The following is a 13844-nucleotide window of genomic DNA, read 5'->3' as shown; positions in this document are numbered from 1 at the left end:
AGGGAGTTTGTATGGAGTTAAAATTCGATCAAAATTTTCGACAATTGTCGCTCGAGAACCAACAATAATGACAAGAAAGTCTGAAAAACCTCACCTGGCATTTTTTTGCCGTGCATTTGTTGCTTTTTTAGCTCTCGAAAGCCGTTTTAAGCAATTTTCTCTCAGCGGCAGGCCACTTCATTATTAATTAAAGTACTAAGTAATTGGGCAGGTGGAAAAACTTTATGTCAAATTTGCGGACCCGGATAATGGGGAGAGCGCTTCTAAAACATCGCTGGAATTCGCTCGAAACTCATTCACACCATTGCCTGCCTCACCATACGGCAAGAAGGAAAATTATTGATCGTTTGTGTTCAACTAATTCTCAAAAAAGGTTCGTATTTTGAGATACAGCCGAGGCCTTCGTTGAAAACAAGGTTGAATTCAAATCCGGTGCCATTTCTACCGCGGATAAGCTGTGTTATTGGAATGCTGTAACAAACGCACGGTCAAACCAAGTCAAGAAGTGTTACACTTACAGGGGGATTCGAATTGAAATCTCAGGGTCGCAACAAAACACATAAAAATGGAAAACATGAAGCACAAAAATTCAACCTCAGACATATGCAGATAACACCAACTATATATATATATATTCCGTCAAATCGTACAATAACAGGAAATTGGTGTGATATTTGAAAACGAATGCGGGGGAATATTCACCAATATTTACTGAGCCTGAAGCTAATGATTGTTTTAGTATAATTACCAAGGTGATTATCAGAGAAAAACCGTGAAAGAAGCGACCTGAATAGTGTAAATGTTTATTTTATTTGTTTTATTTGCAACTTTTCACGCGTCAATAAACAGTGACTGGTCACATGGTCAATCGATAAACTGCCAGAAAGAAATGAAAATGCTTTGTGCCCGTTCTCAACGCTCTGTTCAAAAAAAAAAAAAAGAACAGACTTAAAATGCCTAACAGGAAGCCAATTTACGGCCAGTTCAACCAGAAAAGTGAAACACCATCTGGAAACTTCCAGAGGTAAAAATCGCTCCAGGATTTAGGCCATTGGAAAGGAGAAAGTTTTCCTCTTGTCTGCCCAACGGTAATTTTCGGTCGCCTGTTGGATACGGTACAGACGCTGTGGATATTGTGGCACAAGAAATAGAAGTTTCAGGAGTTTCTTCTCCGTTGATGTCAGCATCAGCTAGCTCGCCTCTTTCGTACAATTCCTTGATGGTTTCACCAGTTGACGGATTTTTGTGAACTGTAACAGCTATTTTTCCCTCATTGACGAGCTGCTCCAGGTAGGAATTCAGTGTTTTATTGGCTTCACTGAACGAGTGGCTATGGCAGATAGAAATTTTATTGTTGTGGGCGGTGACTTCAAATGACGGTCGAGAGCCTCTCGGACGGACAACAAACTAGCTTTGTTGTAAAAACTGCCATTTTTTCTCCTCACGGGGACGTAAAACTTCGAGAGACATTTATTCATCTCATTTATTCAAATTCCGTCCTACATGGTGTTGTTGTTGAAACTATTTTGTTAAATAAAGAAAATGTTGCGCAATTTTTATTTGTTTAGATTACTCGTGTCAACATCGGCAACATTTTTACTGGAATTTACGAGTTTTTATCTATTGCAATTAATAAATCTTTCATATCTTACCTTTGAAAGGTGTTACACCGATCTTAGCTGCATCTTGAGAGTTTTTCGGAATTGCATTTTCTTTCAAGATATTTATTTCATCGTCGGAAACATGAACAAATCGCGAGGCGGTCATCTTGAAAATTAGTGCCCCCACTACTTCAGGTGATTCAAGCAACATATGACCCAATCCTAGACCGATGAGATCGAGAGAATCTCTATAATCACCTGAGTAATTACACTAAATTAAAACATATTTTCATGCGAAAAGATTCCCCCGCTTAAGGTGAATACCGCGAAATAAAAGTTGTGGTCGAAAACTTCTCAAACTTTCTCTAGCCTGATTTTTCACTACTATTTATTATTCCAATAAAGATAACAAAAGAGATAGCTAGTAGCATGTCGGCGAATTGGGAGGGCGCTCGGCGATCACATGAATAATTAGTTATTTTATCAAATTGTAGCAAAATGCGTGATAGGAAAACTCCACCAAGTCTCTACGTTTTTGCTTTCGTATTTAAGATGTTATAAATATTCGAAGTCAAAGTAGTGCTAACAAAACATGTAGAAAATTTTGCAAGCATAGAAAACAAGCGTTGGTAAACCGTTTTCTACCGGAAAACAGGGCACAAAATTTTAACCATCTCATGAAGGAGATGCCAATAATTTTTACTGCAGCTAAGTGAACAGAATTACTCAATATGTATTTGTTTGTTGACTAGGATGGTTAGTACCTGTTTTTCCAGAGTAACTAACTCCAAATACCAGATTACGACATGTGCAAGCCGTTCTACATCACGTAGCTGGACGAAAACAACCTTAACAGACGATGCAGCGATCAGTATCTGACTTTGAAGGATTCAAAGTGGCTACAAACTAGATTGGCACTTCTACGACAAAAAATCACTCAAATATCGGCCATTATTTCGAAGGTTATATTTTGGACGCTGCCAACCATGAGCAACGCACTACTCGTTGCTCTAAATACCCACTTGTATTTATATAATAGCATCTGAAGGCATTATTGTTCATACCAGAGGAGGTATGGTGCTGACCCAAGCTTTTATTGTCACCCTGTTGATGGAAAGCCTGGACGTAAGAAAGAGAATCGTTTTTACTCTTAAGTACAAGACCACTTAGGTCTCACTGGTTTAAAATTATGTGACTTTGTGTTGTTGATTCATTATATGGCTAGCAATTCTCGAAGTTAAATTAAACACTTTGATTGGCTGCCTTACTTTCGGGATTTTACATTACGGACTTTTCCTATGGAAACGATATTGCTGAATCTTTTTCTCCAAGCCGAAACGCAAAACAGAATTAAGGCCTTTCTCTTATACCTTGTTACTTTTAAAAGTAACGAAAAGAGAGACCTTCGAAAGCTGTAACTTGTCTCACACCATGGAAGACGAAGATTAACATTCTCCTAGCATATTGTTCCTCTTAGAAACGCTGTAAAGTGACAAGTGTTCAGCCAAGCAGCGGGAGTCAAGACGAAATTAAAGAGTTTCATCAACAATCACAAAAGCGTTAACGTAACTAAGAAGACTACAACAAACATGAATACACTTTTCCACTACGTGAAATTAATTTGGTACGAGGAATGAAAGCATTGGAAGCCTGCCTGTATCCGACCTTAACTGTCTGTTGTCCAAGTTTTTCATGAATGTACGTTTTTCGGCAAAGTATTCAACGATATTTAAGTGAACGTTGCGTAAGGTAGACTCGGCCTACACATTGTCTTCTCTCGTGTATATAGATTTCATTTCAGGGATTCCTCCTCTCCCCAGCCCCTTTATCCCCTACTGTAATGATGAACGTACCTTTTGTTAACATGGATTCCGTGTAAGACAAGCTGGTGAAGCTGTAACTCAGTGTAAAAAAATTAGATTTCTCACCCTCACCAGCACTGAGGAAAAACCTACGTGCAAGAAGTAAAAACTACATTAAACAATTGAAATATATGTCTAAGATGTTTACAATAAGCTTCTTTAGTCACAATTAACTGCGTAACAAATTACTTTCCCGGCGAGTGCTCAAGTTAATTAGCCCATCTACATTGCTGACTTCACTATTATGGTTAAGCTCCAACATAAATTGTTAAGAGTATTTGATTCTCAAAGAAATTAAGTGGAAGCCTTGTTTATTTGATACGTTCAAGAGCATTTGTTATAACAATAAAAAACAAAGAGATAACTAAGCTACTGAAGAAGGAAAAGTCTAGAAAAAATTGGAAACATTGATGCTTTTGTTTGATACAAGTGGGCTAACAATACCAAAATAAATTAAAACGTTCGTCTGTTAACATACTGAGCAAGTCGTGGTATACAAAAAAAATATATAAATAAATATGTTAAAGTTACCCGTGCGTTCTTCAAGACTCTTTCACTTTTTAGCAGATGAAACATAAATTTAGGAGTGCAGCAAACTTAAAAGGACTTCGTAATTTTCTTTAGTTATTTATATTACTTGTATCGTACCTACTGGGATAACTAGTGAGGCAAATGTCACGGATACTTTCCTTGTTCAAACCTAACCCGGCCAATATTGTCTTTGTTTTTTAGAATGCTTTTGATGTTATATAATTATGTTGCCGTCCCATTGCGTGCAGGTGCCATCAAAACAGACCTATATTCCATTGTTTTAACATTTTAACCTGCTTGCATGATTAGTCAGCACAAGTTACAACAATAAATGATTAAAATAAAAATTGTTCAGTATCGAGAGCGGGACTAAAATGAAAAATATAAGCTGGTAGAAACCCCAAGAAATAGCGACAAAAAAACCTTTTGATGTTTGAGCATTGCCGTGATGCCGATTATTTCTAGCTGTATATTATCAAAATTATTTGGCACTGCCCTTAATGTAGCTGTCAGTTTTGATACTGTGGATGAAATCAAGAGTGGTAGTTTGAATATTACCTACTAAGGAGAGCTTTCTCGTATTGGTTTTTTGTGATCAATTTTTTCCAAGTGGCCCCTAGCGGTGTTACAGTTGTACTCTTGTTTATTATCAAAATATGTTTGATTGGATTCCGGAATAAAGTAATAATAATAAAAAAAAAAATACCAAGATTCCTAATAGTCCCTGAAAAGAGGTTTTTGAGTTATCGGAATACAAAATGTCATCTTGGTATCATGTACCAACAGACGTTTTCCCATATTTACCTCCAAAATCTCCTACAAGCTATTCATTTTTATCATTACTCTGCAATACGATCCATCGAAAGCGAACTTCGGAAAGAAAGCATTAAGGACAGAAAGGGAATGAAGACTCACCTGGTTTTATGTTATTTCTCAATGAAATCGGTACCAGAATAAATTCACGTTTAGAAGCTAGCTATTAATCACCAGGTTATCCTAAAGCCAACGCTGAATACGCGACTTTAGCTTTAATAAGAACACACAGGTTTCAATGAGCAATTGCCAAGTACTACTACGTGCTTCTTCTTTAGAAAAAAATGAAGGTATGTATTTCTGTTAGATTTTTTATTTGGATTTTTTTATTTTTAATTATAGTTTGACGTTTGATTAAGATTTGGTCACCTTAAAGCATTTCGTGAAGAAACAAGTGTCCTGACTGTAAATATTTGTAAAGTTCCCCGGAAATTTGCTACCTTCGCGCTGTATTTTTTTTTTCAAAAGAAAATTACAACCGAACTGTGGGACGTACCTAAGGGAAACCTTTTTGAGATACATGCAACTGTAAGAAAAGTCAACCGGAAAAGGTCGTCGATGTTCTTATCTTTGCAGGCGCTTGGACAATGTAATGAATAATCAAACAAGCTTTTTTCTTAAAACAAGAAACGTATTTGATCGTACAATCGAGAGTTTTACTCTGCTGCTCACTTGTTTGAAAAAAAATAATAGCTGTTAGAAGTTCAGGCATGCTTTTAAGGCTGTAATGTACGTGTCGTTTTTTTTTTTTTTTTTTTTTTGTTCACACAGCCATTAGTCAAAAAGATTTTCTGTACTATATTGTATGCGTTTGGTCTTTCAACAAGGTTCAGTCAATTAGTGCTAACTTGAGGAAAAAAGCATGAAAGGTAGATCACTTTTAATGGTAGCTATGTGATAGCCGTCTTATGACAAGGCAGTCTGTTTGTTCCCTATACACTACTTTAACTTAAAACCTGTCGTTCTCAGTTTGATTAGAATATCTTATATTGCATGCAGGTGAAAAAAAAAATTCAAACGTGCCTTAGAAGGCTATTTATTATAGAAACTTACTGGAATTTCGTGTTAGAACAGGAGCAGCAATAGGGTAGGAACGACAACAAAGCAAAATCAAAAACCTTAGGGATGTCAACAGAAAATAAACCTTGGATTTCGTTGGATTTCTTTCTTGCAAATTATCGGTAAAATTAGGAATTAAGAAGAAAGACATATTGCCCATCCTTGGAGAGTGTATAAATCAGCACTGTCATTGTGTGTCCCGATTAACAAACTTGAAGCACCTAAACCGCGTAAAAAATACCATCTAAAATTTCAGAGTTACACCCTCGTTGACCAGAAATCAACATTATGAAAGGTGTTTGTCATCGTGGTTTGAAATGATAGCTTGAGTTTAATTGTTTGTCTCACGGTTGAGTCACTTAGATGTGGATCTCGACGTTTGTTCCAGAAACGGCTCTTACAAGATTTCAGCCGTGTCGTTTATTCCTTTGTTCGCACAAAAAAAATTTCACTTTAACAAAACGCTTCAAAAGAATCCAGTTATTTTATAAATATAACATCAGTCACAGTGAAGGGAGACTATATATCTTACACCGTTCTGTCACACTGAAAAAAGGAATCGCTTATACTGAGAAGCAGTTAGGTTAATTTTCTAATAAAGCAACTATTCAAATGGCAAACAAACACCTGTTATCAGTGAAAAGTTCTCTTTGAGATAAGACAGCTCAAAAACTGTATGCTAATACTACAATAAACAAATTGCTAAATCCGCCCACAGCCAAATGGAAAAAAAAAAAAACTAATTTGTCTCACTGAAAAAGAAAATAGCTTTTGTTCAGTTTTCAAGCTTATTTAAGCCCAACTTACGTGGTAGACTGTAATGAAATAGTCCATCCCTGGCAACAGTTCTTCACTGCATTTACAGATTATAATCAATAATGTTTCTGAATTAAATAATGCGTTTAAGTTATGGCAGAACATTCAAGTCTTTTCTTGAAAAATCTATCTCACATGCTATGAATTTGATTAACAGAGGTCTATACGTAAATGCACATTGAGTCTAGTGTATGGAGATTTCGATTATCGTTTTTCAAGAAACGCTGCAAGCGATAATTTCAGGTTGGCAGTACAGTTTTATCAAGAGCAAACTTAGTGTTCTCTGTCATTTTGTACACTGTTCATTCAGTCAAAGTTCGAATGATAGAAACAGTTAGTTTCTTTTTTCGTTGAAGCCTCGCTCGCGGTAACCACTAATGAATTATGTATGTGTTATACTTATCACCCGATATTTTACATTTACGGTAACATAGTTTTTGTGCTGCCAACACTGTTAAGTACAGCAGGCAGGTGTCTCTTAAACTTCCTCACAATCGTATCTCCTTTCCTTTGCGAAGCCTTCAGGGTATCATAAATCTTAGGTCACAGAAAGGCGGGAGGAGCTTAAATTAGAATCACCTTAATATAGATGGAGGGGATTCAGTAAATATTGCAACACACATGTATTGAGTGAGAAAAAATTTACACAGTTTGTCAAGAACGTCATTTTGTTTACCCTGCTGAAATATAATATTAGTCATTCGGCGTTGTGAGATAACGTTGTAAGATTTATTGAATATGGCTTTTTTCAACGCTCCATACTCAGACCTTTATGAACTCATTTCTTTAGATTGTGCATCCCCCCTTCAAGAGGTCATATATACTCACTATGTGAACTGTACGTTTTTGTTGATGACACCCAAATATATATTGTGAACTCCCTCAAAATTTTAAGATTGGATTAACATAACAATCCTAAGTATCAAAGGAACTAGCTTTAACGAATCCATAATACAAGGGTTTGCCTTATAACAGGATCGAAACGTTCAGACCACATAACATTTCATGTCATTTCAAAACACAAAAATATTTTTCTGTACACAGAAAAAAAATGATTCTCTAGTTTTGTTATAAATTATCATTGAAATGTACTAGAACTGTCGATTAGTGCCTCTGGCCAGGGACAGAGTAGGTCGCAATGGATTGAAAATTGAAAAATGTCAGGATGACGTTTTTCAACTTTTCGCTTTTTTGTTTCCAAATATTAATGCGCTAGAACAGATCACGAGTTGTTCCTTTCAACTTGTTCTAGGACTGTTTTGTAGCCAACATCCTATTTCGCCATTTTTAGAAAAGAAGTAGTCGAAACTCCCATGATACTTCTCCTTTAAGGACGAACACTAGTTGCCAGTGGAGGATACAATTAAATTCAACACTCTTCTTTTCATGTACAGGATAGTCCATTAAATAATACTCTCCATTACGAGCTTTAAGATCCACCTAACTTATGTTGCTTACTACTCCATCTAAAAGCTCGTGACTTATCGACGCTCGAACCTTATCTTTTGCGTTTTTCAAGTTCTCGCATTGTTGTTTCCAAAATGCGCTAGAAAAGATCACGAGTTGTTCCTTTCAAGAATTAAATTGATTTCTTCCCTCTCGTTTTTCTAGAATAGACCATTTTCGAGTTGCTTTGAACCTCATTATGAAAGCGAGGCTAAGTGCAAAGTTTTGTTATGAAAATTAGTTTTCATTCAGATGCAAACAAAACTAATTTTTATATGAAAAGTTTTGCACTTAGCCTCGCTTTCATAGTTACGTTCATAGCAACTCGGAGATGGCCTATTATTTTGTAGGTAACTGAAGGTTTTATTTCACTATTATTAACAAAAGAGGTAAAAAACCCATTATACTTCCCCTATAAAGAATGTTTATTTTATTTTAGTTTTAAATTAGCCATGCCTGTGAAAGTGTCTATAGTAAATAGAAAATGTAGCGTACTTTCAAAATGGCAGCAAGGAACCAGCAAAGCCCTACGAGCCGGGAAAATCTGTCTGTAACACATTCAGAGCGGAAATTCTTGACTTGAACATTAGTGGATAATTTGAAAAGCAAATTTCTTGCGATTTGCAGCTTTCAACACGGACTACCAGAAATATTATTTTCCATTTTCAACGGTACGGACTAAGACTACTTTTCCAGTGGTGAAAGTGAGTCATCTTGCTATTAAAAGTTCACTAATGGGACATATTCCAACTTAACAAGCCCTCTCAAGTACTTTAAGGCTTGGTTATTTGTCCTTCAAAGACCCGCAGCAAAGATTTTAAGGAACCTCTATTCTCTGTCGATAAAAGAATTTACACTATAGAGGAAATTCATTCCATAAACTGCCTGACTTTCTTGACCAAACGGAAGTCTTCCTAAGTGTCACGTGACATTCATTGATTGATGACGTCACATAACTTGTTTTTGAAAATGGGGAACATTTATACTCCAAAATTTTGAAAACGTTTGCCATTAAAATGTTTAGTATAACTGTGCCAACCTAATTCCGTCTTTTAAGGTATCAGCCAGTCCGCGCGCTGATCGCTGCAATATTTGAGGTTTCAACGTTTTCAAATAGATATGCTTGATAGCTTTCTTTAAAAAAAAAAAAAAATCAGAAGAAAATATTATTTCTGTCGAAAGATATCGAGGGTAAAAGATTTTTTCTCGTTAATTATATTAATTGATCGTTGACAAAATTTGTCATACCCGTGTCACATATCAATTAACTTGTCTGTGAACTAGTAACGTGATACCGAGTGCGTGCTTCGACACAACACGTGCGAATTGTCTTCGTGTTGTTTATAGCCTTTAGTATTCTCCGTGGATATTCGGTGAAAATGCGGCCAAAAAAAAGAAAAGGTCGTGTCCGTTTCCGTCATCGAAACCGAGAGCGAAAAAGAAATCGAAGAGCGAGTTTGACAAACAATGGGCCGCAAAATTGGCAGAGAGCGACAAAGGCTCAGTTTATCGGCAAGAGAAGTGGCTCGAGGAGTTGGATATTCAGAAAAGCGAAAATGCTACAGTTGCTGCGAGTGCAAGCCGCTCCAAAATCCAGCTAGAAGAGCCAGAAGAAGAAGCCAATTAAGCTAAACGACCCCATCTGCTGATGGAACGTGGAAAACAATAAGCGGTCGAGCTATCGCATCGAGCGAAAAGCTGCTTGAGAAACTGGACGAGTCTGTATCTTGTCGATTTTGCCAGGGAAGAGTCCAAGTCATGGAAGATGCAGCGACTAAGCATGGACTTGGTTCTACCTAGAGAATAATCCAGTGCGAGAATAAAAGCTGTTCGTCGCACAAGACAAATTCTGTTTTTAATTCTTCCGAGAAGAGCAGAGCGTTTGAAATAGACCGGGCCTCAGTTCTTGGCCTTCGAGCAATCGGCGGCTTCGCTTTCGTTCGTGTTGATTTCGCACTGGTTTTCGGCATCTTTACCAACCTAGCCAAGAAATAAACACAATATATTTTTATTGCTACATGAAAACTGTATTGTTGTTTGTAAATTAACCGATTACTATGCATGTACGTTCACTTACCTCAACAAATTTTGTCTTTTGTCCACACGCGGTTTAATTGAACTGACTGGAAACAAAATAGTTATTTCCCGCTGCCTTCCGCGAAAGTTTGTTCCTGTTACATGTTACCTGTCAAAGTCCTATTGTTAGAGAAAATTGATACCTCTCTGATATCAATCAGAATAAACATTCAGGTGTTATAATCTCATTCCAGGTAGGATGCCGCCAAAAATGTATTTTCCATTTTATCTCCGAACGCAAATTTTGCCGATCGGCTCGTGCATTTTGAACTCCAAATCGGCAGCATTTCAATCAATTTCGCTAAAATTTGGCCAGAGTGATGCCATATATTTGTTCTACAAAACCGTGTCTGCGAATTCTAATACTCCTTTTGATTTTAAAGCTAGCGCTTTTTTTCCACAGGGAGTGTTGACTAATTGCCTTCCTCAACTTCATTTGCTAATAAAAGAGAAACAAACGCACTTGTCAAGAAACTGAGATATGGTTTTTTAGTGGAACGTGTTGAGAAGCGAATGCGGTGTTAATTGTTTTCTTCCGTTTATTTCCGGCGGGAGTGGAACATGATTTATAGAGACGTGTACCTTTACACAAAGCGTTCCAATTTCGAAACACATTTAAGTAAATGGTTTTTGTTGGTTCAAATCCATAATCTGGAATTATTAAGCTTTTAAAAAATATATAGTTTATAGGGGTTTTTATAAAAACAACTAACGCTACAGCGATCCGCGCGTGGACGGTCCTGAAGGGTGGCTGATACCTTAAGGTGGTACTTGTTATTTATCTTTTAAGATATTTGGACATTTATCATGTCACGTGACCCTTTTTCCTTAATTAACCGTTATTCTTAAGATGTGGACATCATTAAAAGGCGGGATGATAAAGCCCTTAGAAGGGCTCATCGGGTAAGCAACAAACAAGATTGATATAATGTTGCTTTTTGTTCCCCATTTTTGAGTAAAGATTTTAACCGTTATAAGTCGTTTTCAGGTCACGTGACTAGAATCTGATACAGCAAATTTTGACAAATTAATAAGGACACCGATAATAAACTGTTTGCCAAGTTTCACAGAGATCGGACAAATGCTTTCCCTGCAAATAAAAGTGTGCATAACAATAATTAGGCTACGGGTCAAGCCTTAATACACTTGGGTTTAATAAAGTATGTAACGATCAGAAACAAAATAAACTGTACGGCACAGGAACAACTTTGTATCGATCAATGTTGCATACACGACGGTTGGCATGACCTCGTTATTTAACAGTTTAAACCGCCCTTATAACGCTTTGCAATTAAAGATATCCTGAATTACAGATCTGTGTCCCCGATCGCTCCATGATGGCTTTCGCCGATGCGTTCGCTAAATCATCCCCCTACCCTCCTCACGCTTTGCCTTAGAGCACTAAACACATTACTACGCGGACCTAAGAATTTGTACTTCCCCTTACTTAACGTTAGCCCTCTTTCCCGGCTTCTCTTCAAAGCCGTTTCCGAGTCATATGTCATGCTCTTCTTTTCTTTGACCATATACATAGACGTTACAATGTCTATTTCCGAATCAAAATGATGGCCTGGAGGGGAGAAATGGGAGATCTGCAGAAAAAAGTTGTCCGGCACTTCAGCAAATAACACAGTGACATGGATTGTATCCAGTTTTTCACTGACAACACAACATACATGGGAGATATAGATTGATCAGACGCGTTGACACGAAAGCTAGGTTGAAGTTGCAAAGAACTAACTTTGGCTCTGAGGAAGTGAATTGCTTTATGTTCATTATCAACGTTGCACAGTTTCGACCTATTGGAAATCGGCGGCCATGGCACCTGGCTAAGCCGGTCATTCATTGCCAGGGTAAAAAAAACAACAACAACAGCAAGAGCACAACAGATCAATTGAATTGCAGCTTTATTGACAATTCACTCCCACATCCGCATCTCCTTTAGATGCCACCGGATGTTATGCATGATATCCTCATTTGGGACGTGAGTCAATTGTCCAGTCAATTTAATCATCTCTAGTCATCTAAGTTTTTGAATAAGAAAATAACAAATCTATAAAGAACGTCACCCGACACGTGTGTATGATGTGTAAAGAAAAACATAATTAATTGATTCTACCGCTTTTGAGATTACAGCAGTAAATGGGGCGACAAGGTAAAACCAAGATGAATTTCTCGCCGAAAAATGTATATTTTGTTTGTAAGTTTAGTCTAAGAATAAAGATTAAAATTAGTGACTGGACTGTCAAAAAATGTTATAATAATACGAGCAGTTTCTTACAATTTACTGGATTTTCTAAATTCTAAACTTGACTAAGAAAAATATCTCTCTGGAGATTAGATCATTTCGTCAGTGAAGAAGCAAAGTTCTTCATATTTACAAAGAAGTATCCCAGACGTCATTTTGGTACCACAGATCCTCCAGGAGTCCTCGAACTTGTGACGCATCCGGTCGAACATCCGGGTCTTGTTCGAAACATAAATGCATAACTTCTTGTAGCTTGACAAAGAAAGCAAGGAAATGGGAAATTAATAACCCAAAATAATCTCATGTGTTTGCCAGTCGTAAAGAGTTTGAATGTTATATTCTCTAACTGATCCAAGCGCCAGGTTTTAAAAGTAGCTTAAAAGGCACCTTCGCTTAAAATTTGGCAAAGCGCTTCCCTAAGTTGCTTTTTATAATTTGTTATAATCTTTAAACCTTTCACTTATGTATATTATGTTACATTTTGATTGCTGAGCGCCATGAACATTTTTGAATGAGCGCTTTGTATAAATATGTTATCAGCATTATCGGTATTTTGGTCATGCGGTGTATAGTAACACAAACACCTGCCTTTACATTAGTCTCACTTTATTTAGTTAGCACCTTTATGCTGTGACTCTGCTTGTGTGACATTCATACCTCTTCGAAGTCTTCAGAGTTGCGGCAATTCTTCATCAACTCAGATAACACAAAACCAAACTGAAGAATGTTTTGCCCCAAAATATCCTTCACTGAGTGGCCATTTTTTTTACATTCAGGAAAGTCCAGAGAGACACGCTGAGCCGAGCCAAACCCTCCTAAGACAGCTGCTATTGGAGGTATCTGCATGACACAAGTGAATGAAACGACAAATACGATTTAGATTAGTCGACATTCTAATTGAATAACAGTCTTGTAACTGTCGGTAAGTGATTATGATAAAAAGGTGTTAGTCTGGACGAGCCTTCACAATTTAACACCGAAAAATATCTTTTGCAAAATTCCAAAACTTCTAAACTGGCAGAACAGTTTCAACTCGAGGTTTGACTGTAAAAGAACTTCAGCTAGTGGTCAGAGAGTGGCTTTATGTTAAGTCGAATAAGCCGAGTTTAGAAAGTGGCAAAAGTTTAGAACTGATTTTAATTCGTGTATATAATGGGATTGAGATGAATAGAAAAAATACTGACACCAGCCTCTAGCTGCATGACAGAATCTCTCTAAAACAGTTGTTCCACACAGAGAACAAATTTTCCCTGCATCAGCCCCAAACTAAATATTTTAAAACGCAGTTTCTGGTACAGTTGGACACTGTTGTGAAATAGTCTTCCACCTAACGTCAGAGCGATCAAATCTTTAATAAAGTTTAATAGGGACATAAATTCCCTATTATTCTCC

At 37.0% G+C, this 13844-nt stretch overlaps 2 protein-coding genes across 3 annotated transcripts in view; both read right to left on the bottom strand.

The window, feature by feature from the left end:
• Positions 1 to 4250, bottom strand: part of LOC146489719 (uncharacterized) — a 62172-nt gene extending 57922 nt beyond the window's left edge. For both annotated transcript variants that reach the window (XM_085104086.1, XM_085104096.1), the window contains exons 1-2: positions 3995 to 4250; positions 3455 to 3552 (exon numbers count right to left, since the gene is read on the bottom strand). The gene's annotated coding sequence lies outside the window, so the exon portion shown is untranslated. The remainder of the gene's footprint in view (positions 1 to 3454; positions 3553 to 3994) is intronic.
• Positions 4251 to 12094: 7844 nt separating this feature from the next.
• The window catches only part of LOC146489717 (uncharacterized), a 73610-nt gene continuing 71860 nt past the window's right edge, over positions 12095 to 13844 (bottom strand). The window contains exons 55-56 of the mRNA XM_085104140.1: positions 13110 to 13292; positions 12095 to 12704 (exon numbers count right to left, since the gene is read on the bottom strand). Of these exons, the coding sequence (XP_084960266.1) occupies positions 12582 to 12704; positions 13110 to 13292 (306 nt within the window). The 3' untranslated portion in view covers positions 12095 to 12581. The remainder of the gene's footprint in view (positions 12705 to 13109; positions 13293 to 13844) is intronic.

Source organism: Pavona decussata, unplaced genomic scaffold (genome assembly GCF_977016875.1).
Source record: "Pavona decussata unplaced genomic scaffold, jaPavDecu1.1 SCAFFOLD_4, whole genome shotgun sequence".
NCBI classification, from domain to species: Eukaryota; Metazoa; Cnidaria; class Anthozoa; order Scleractinia; family Agariciidae; genus Pavona; species Pavona decussata.
Note: the sequence above shows the minus strand (reverse complement) of the source record. Positions and strands in the feature narration are given on the sequence as shown.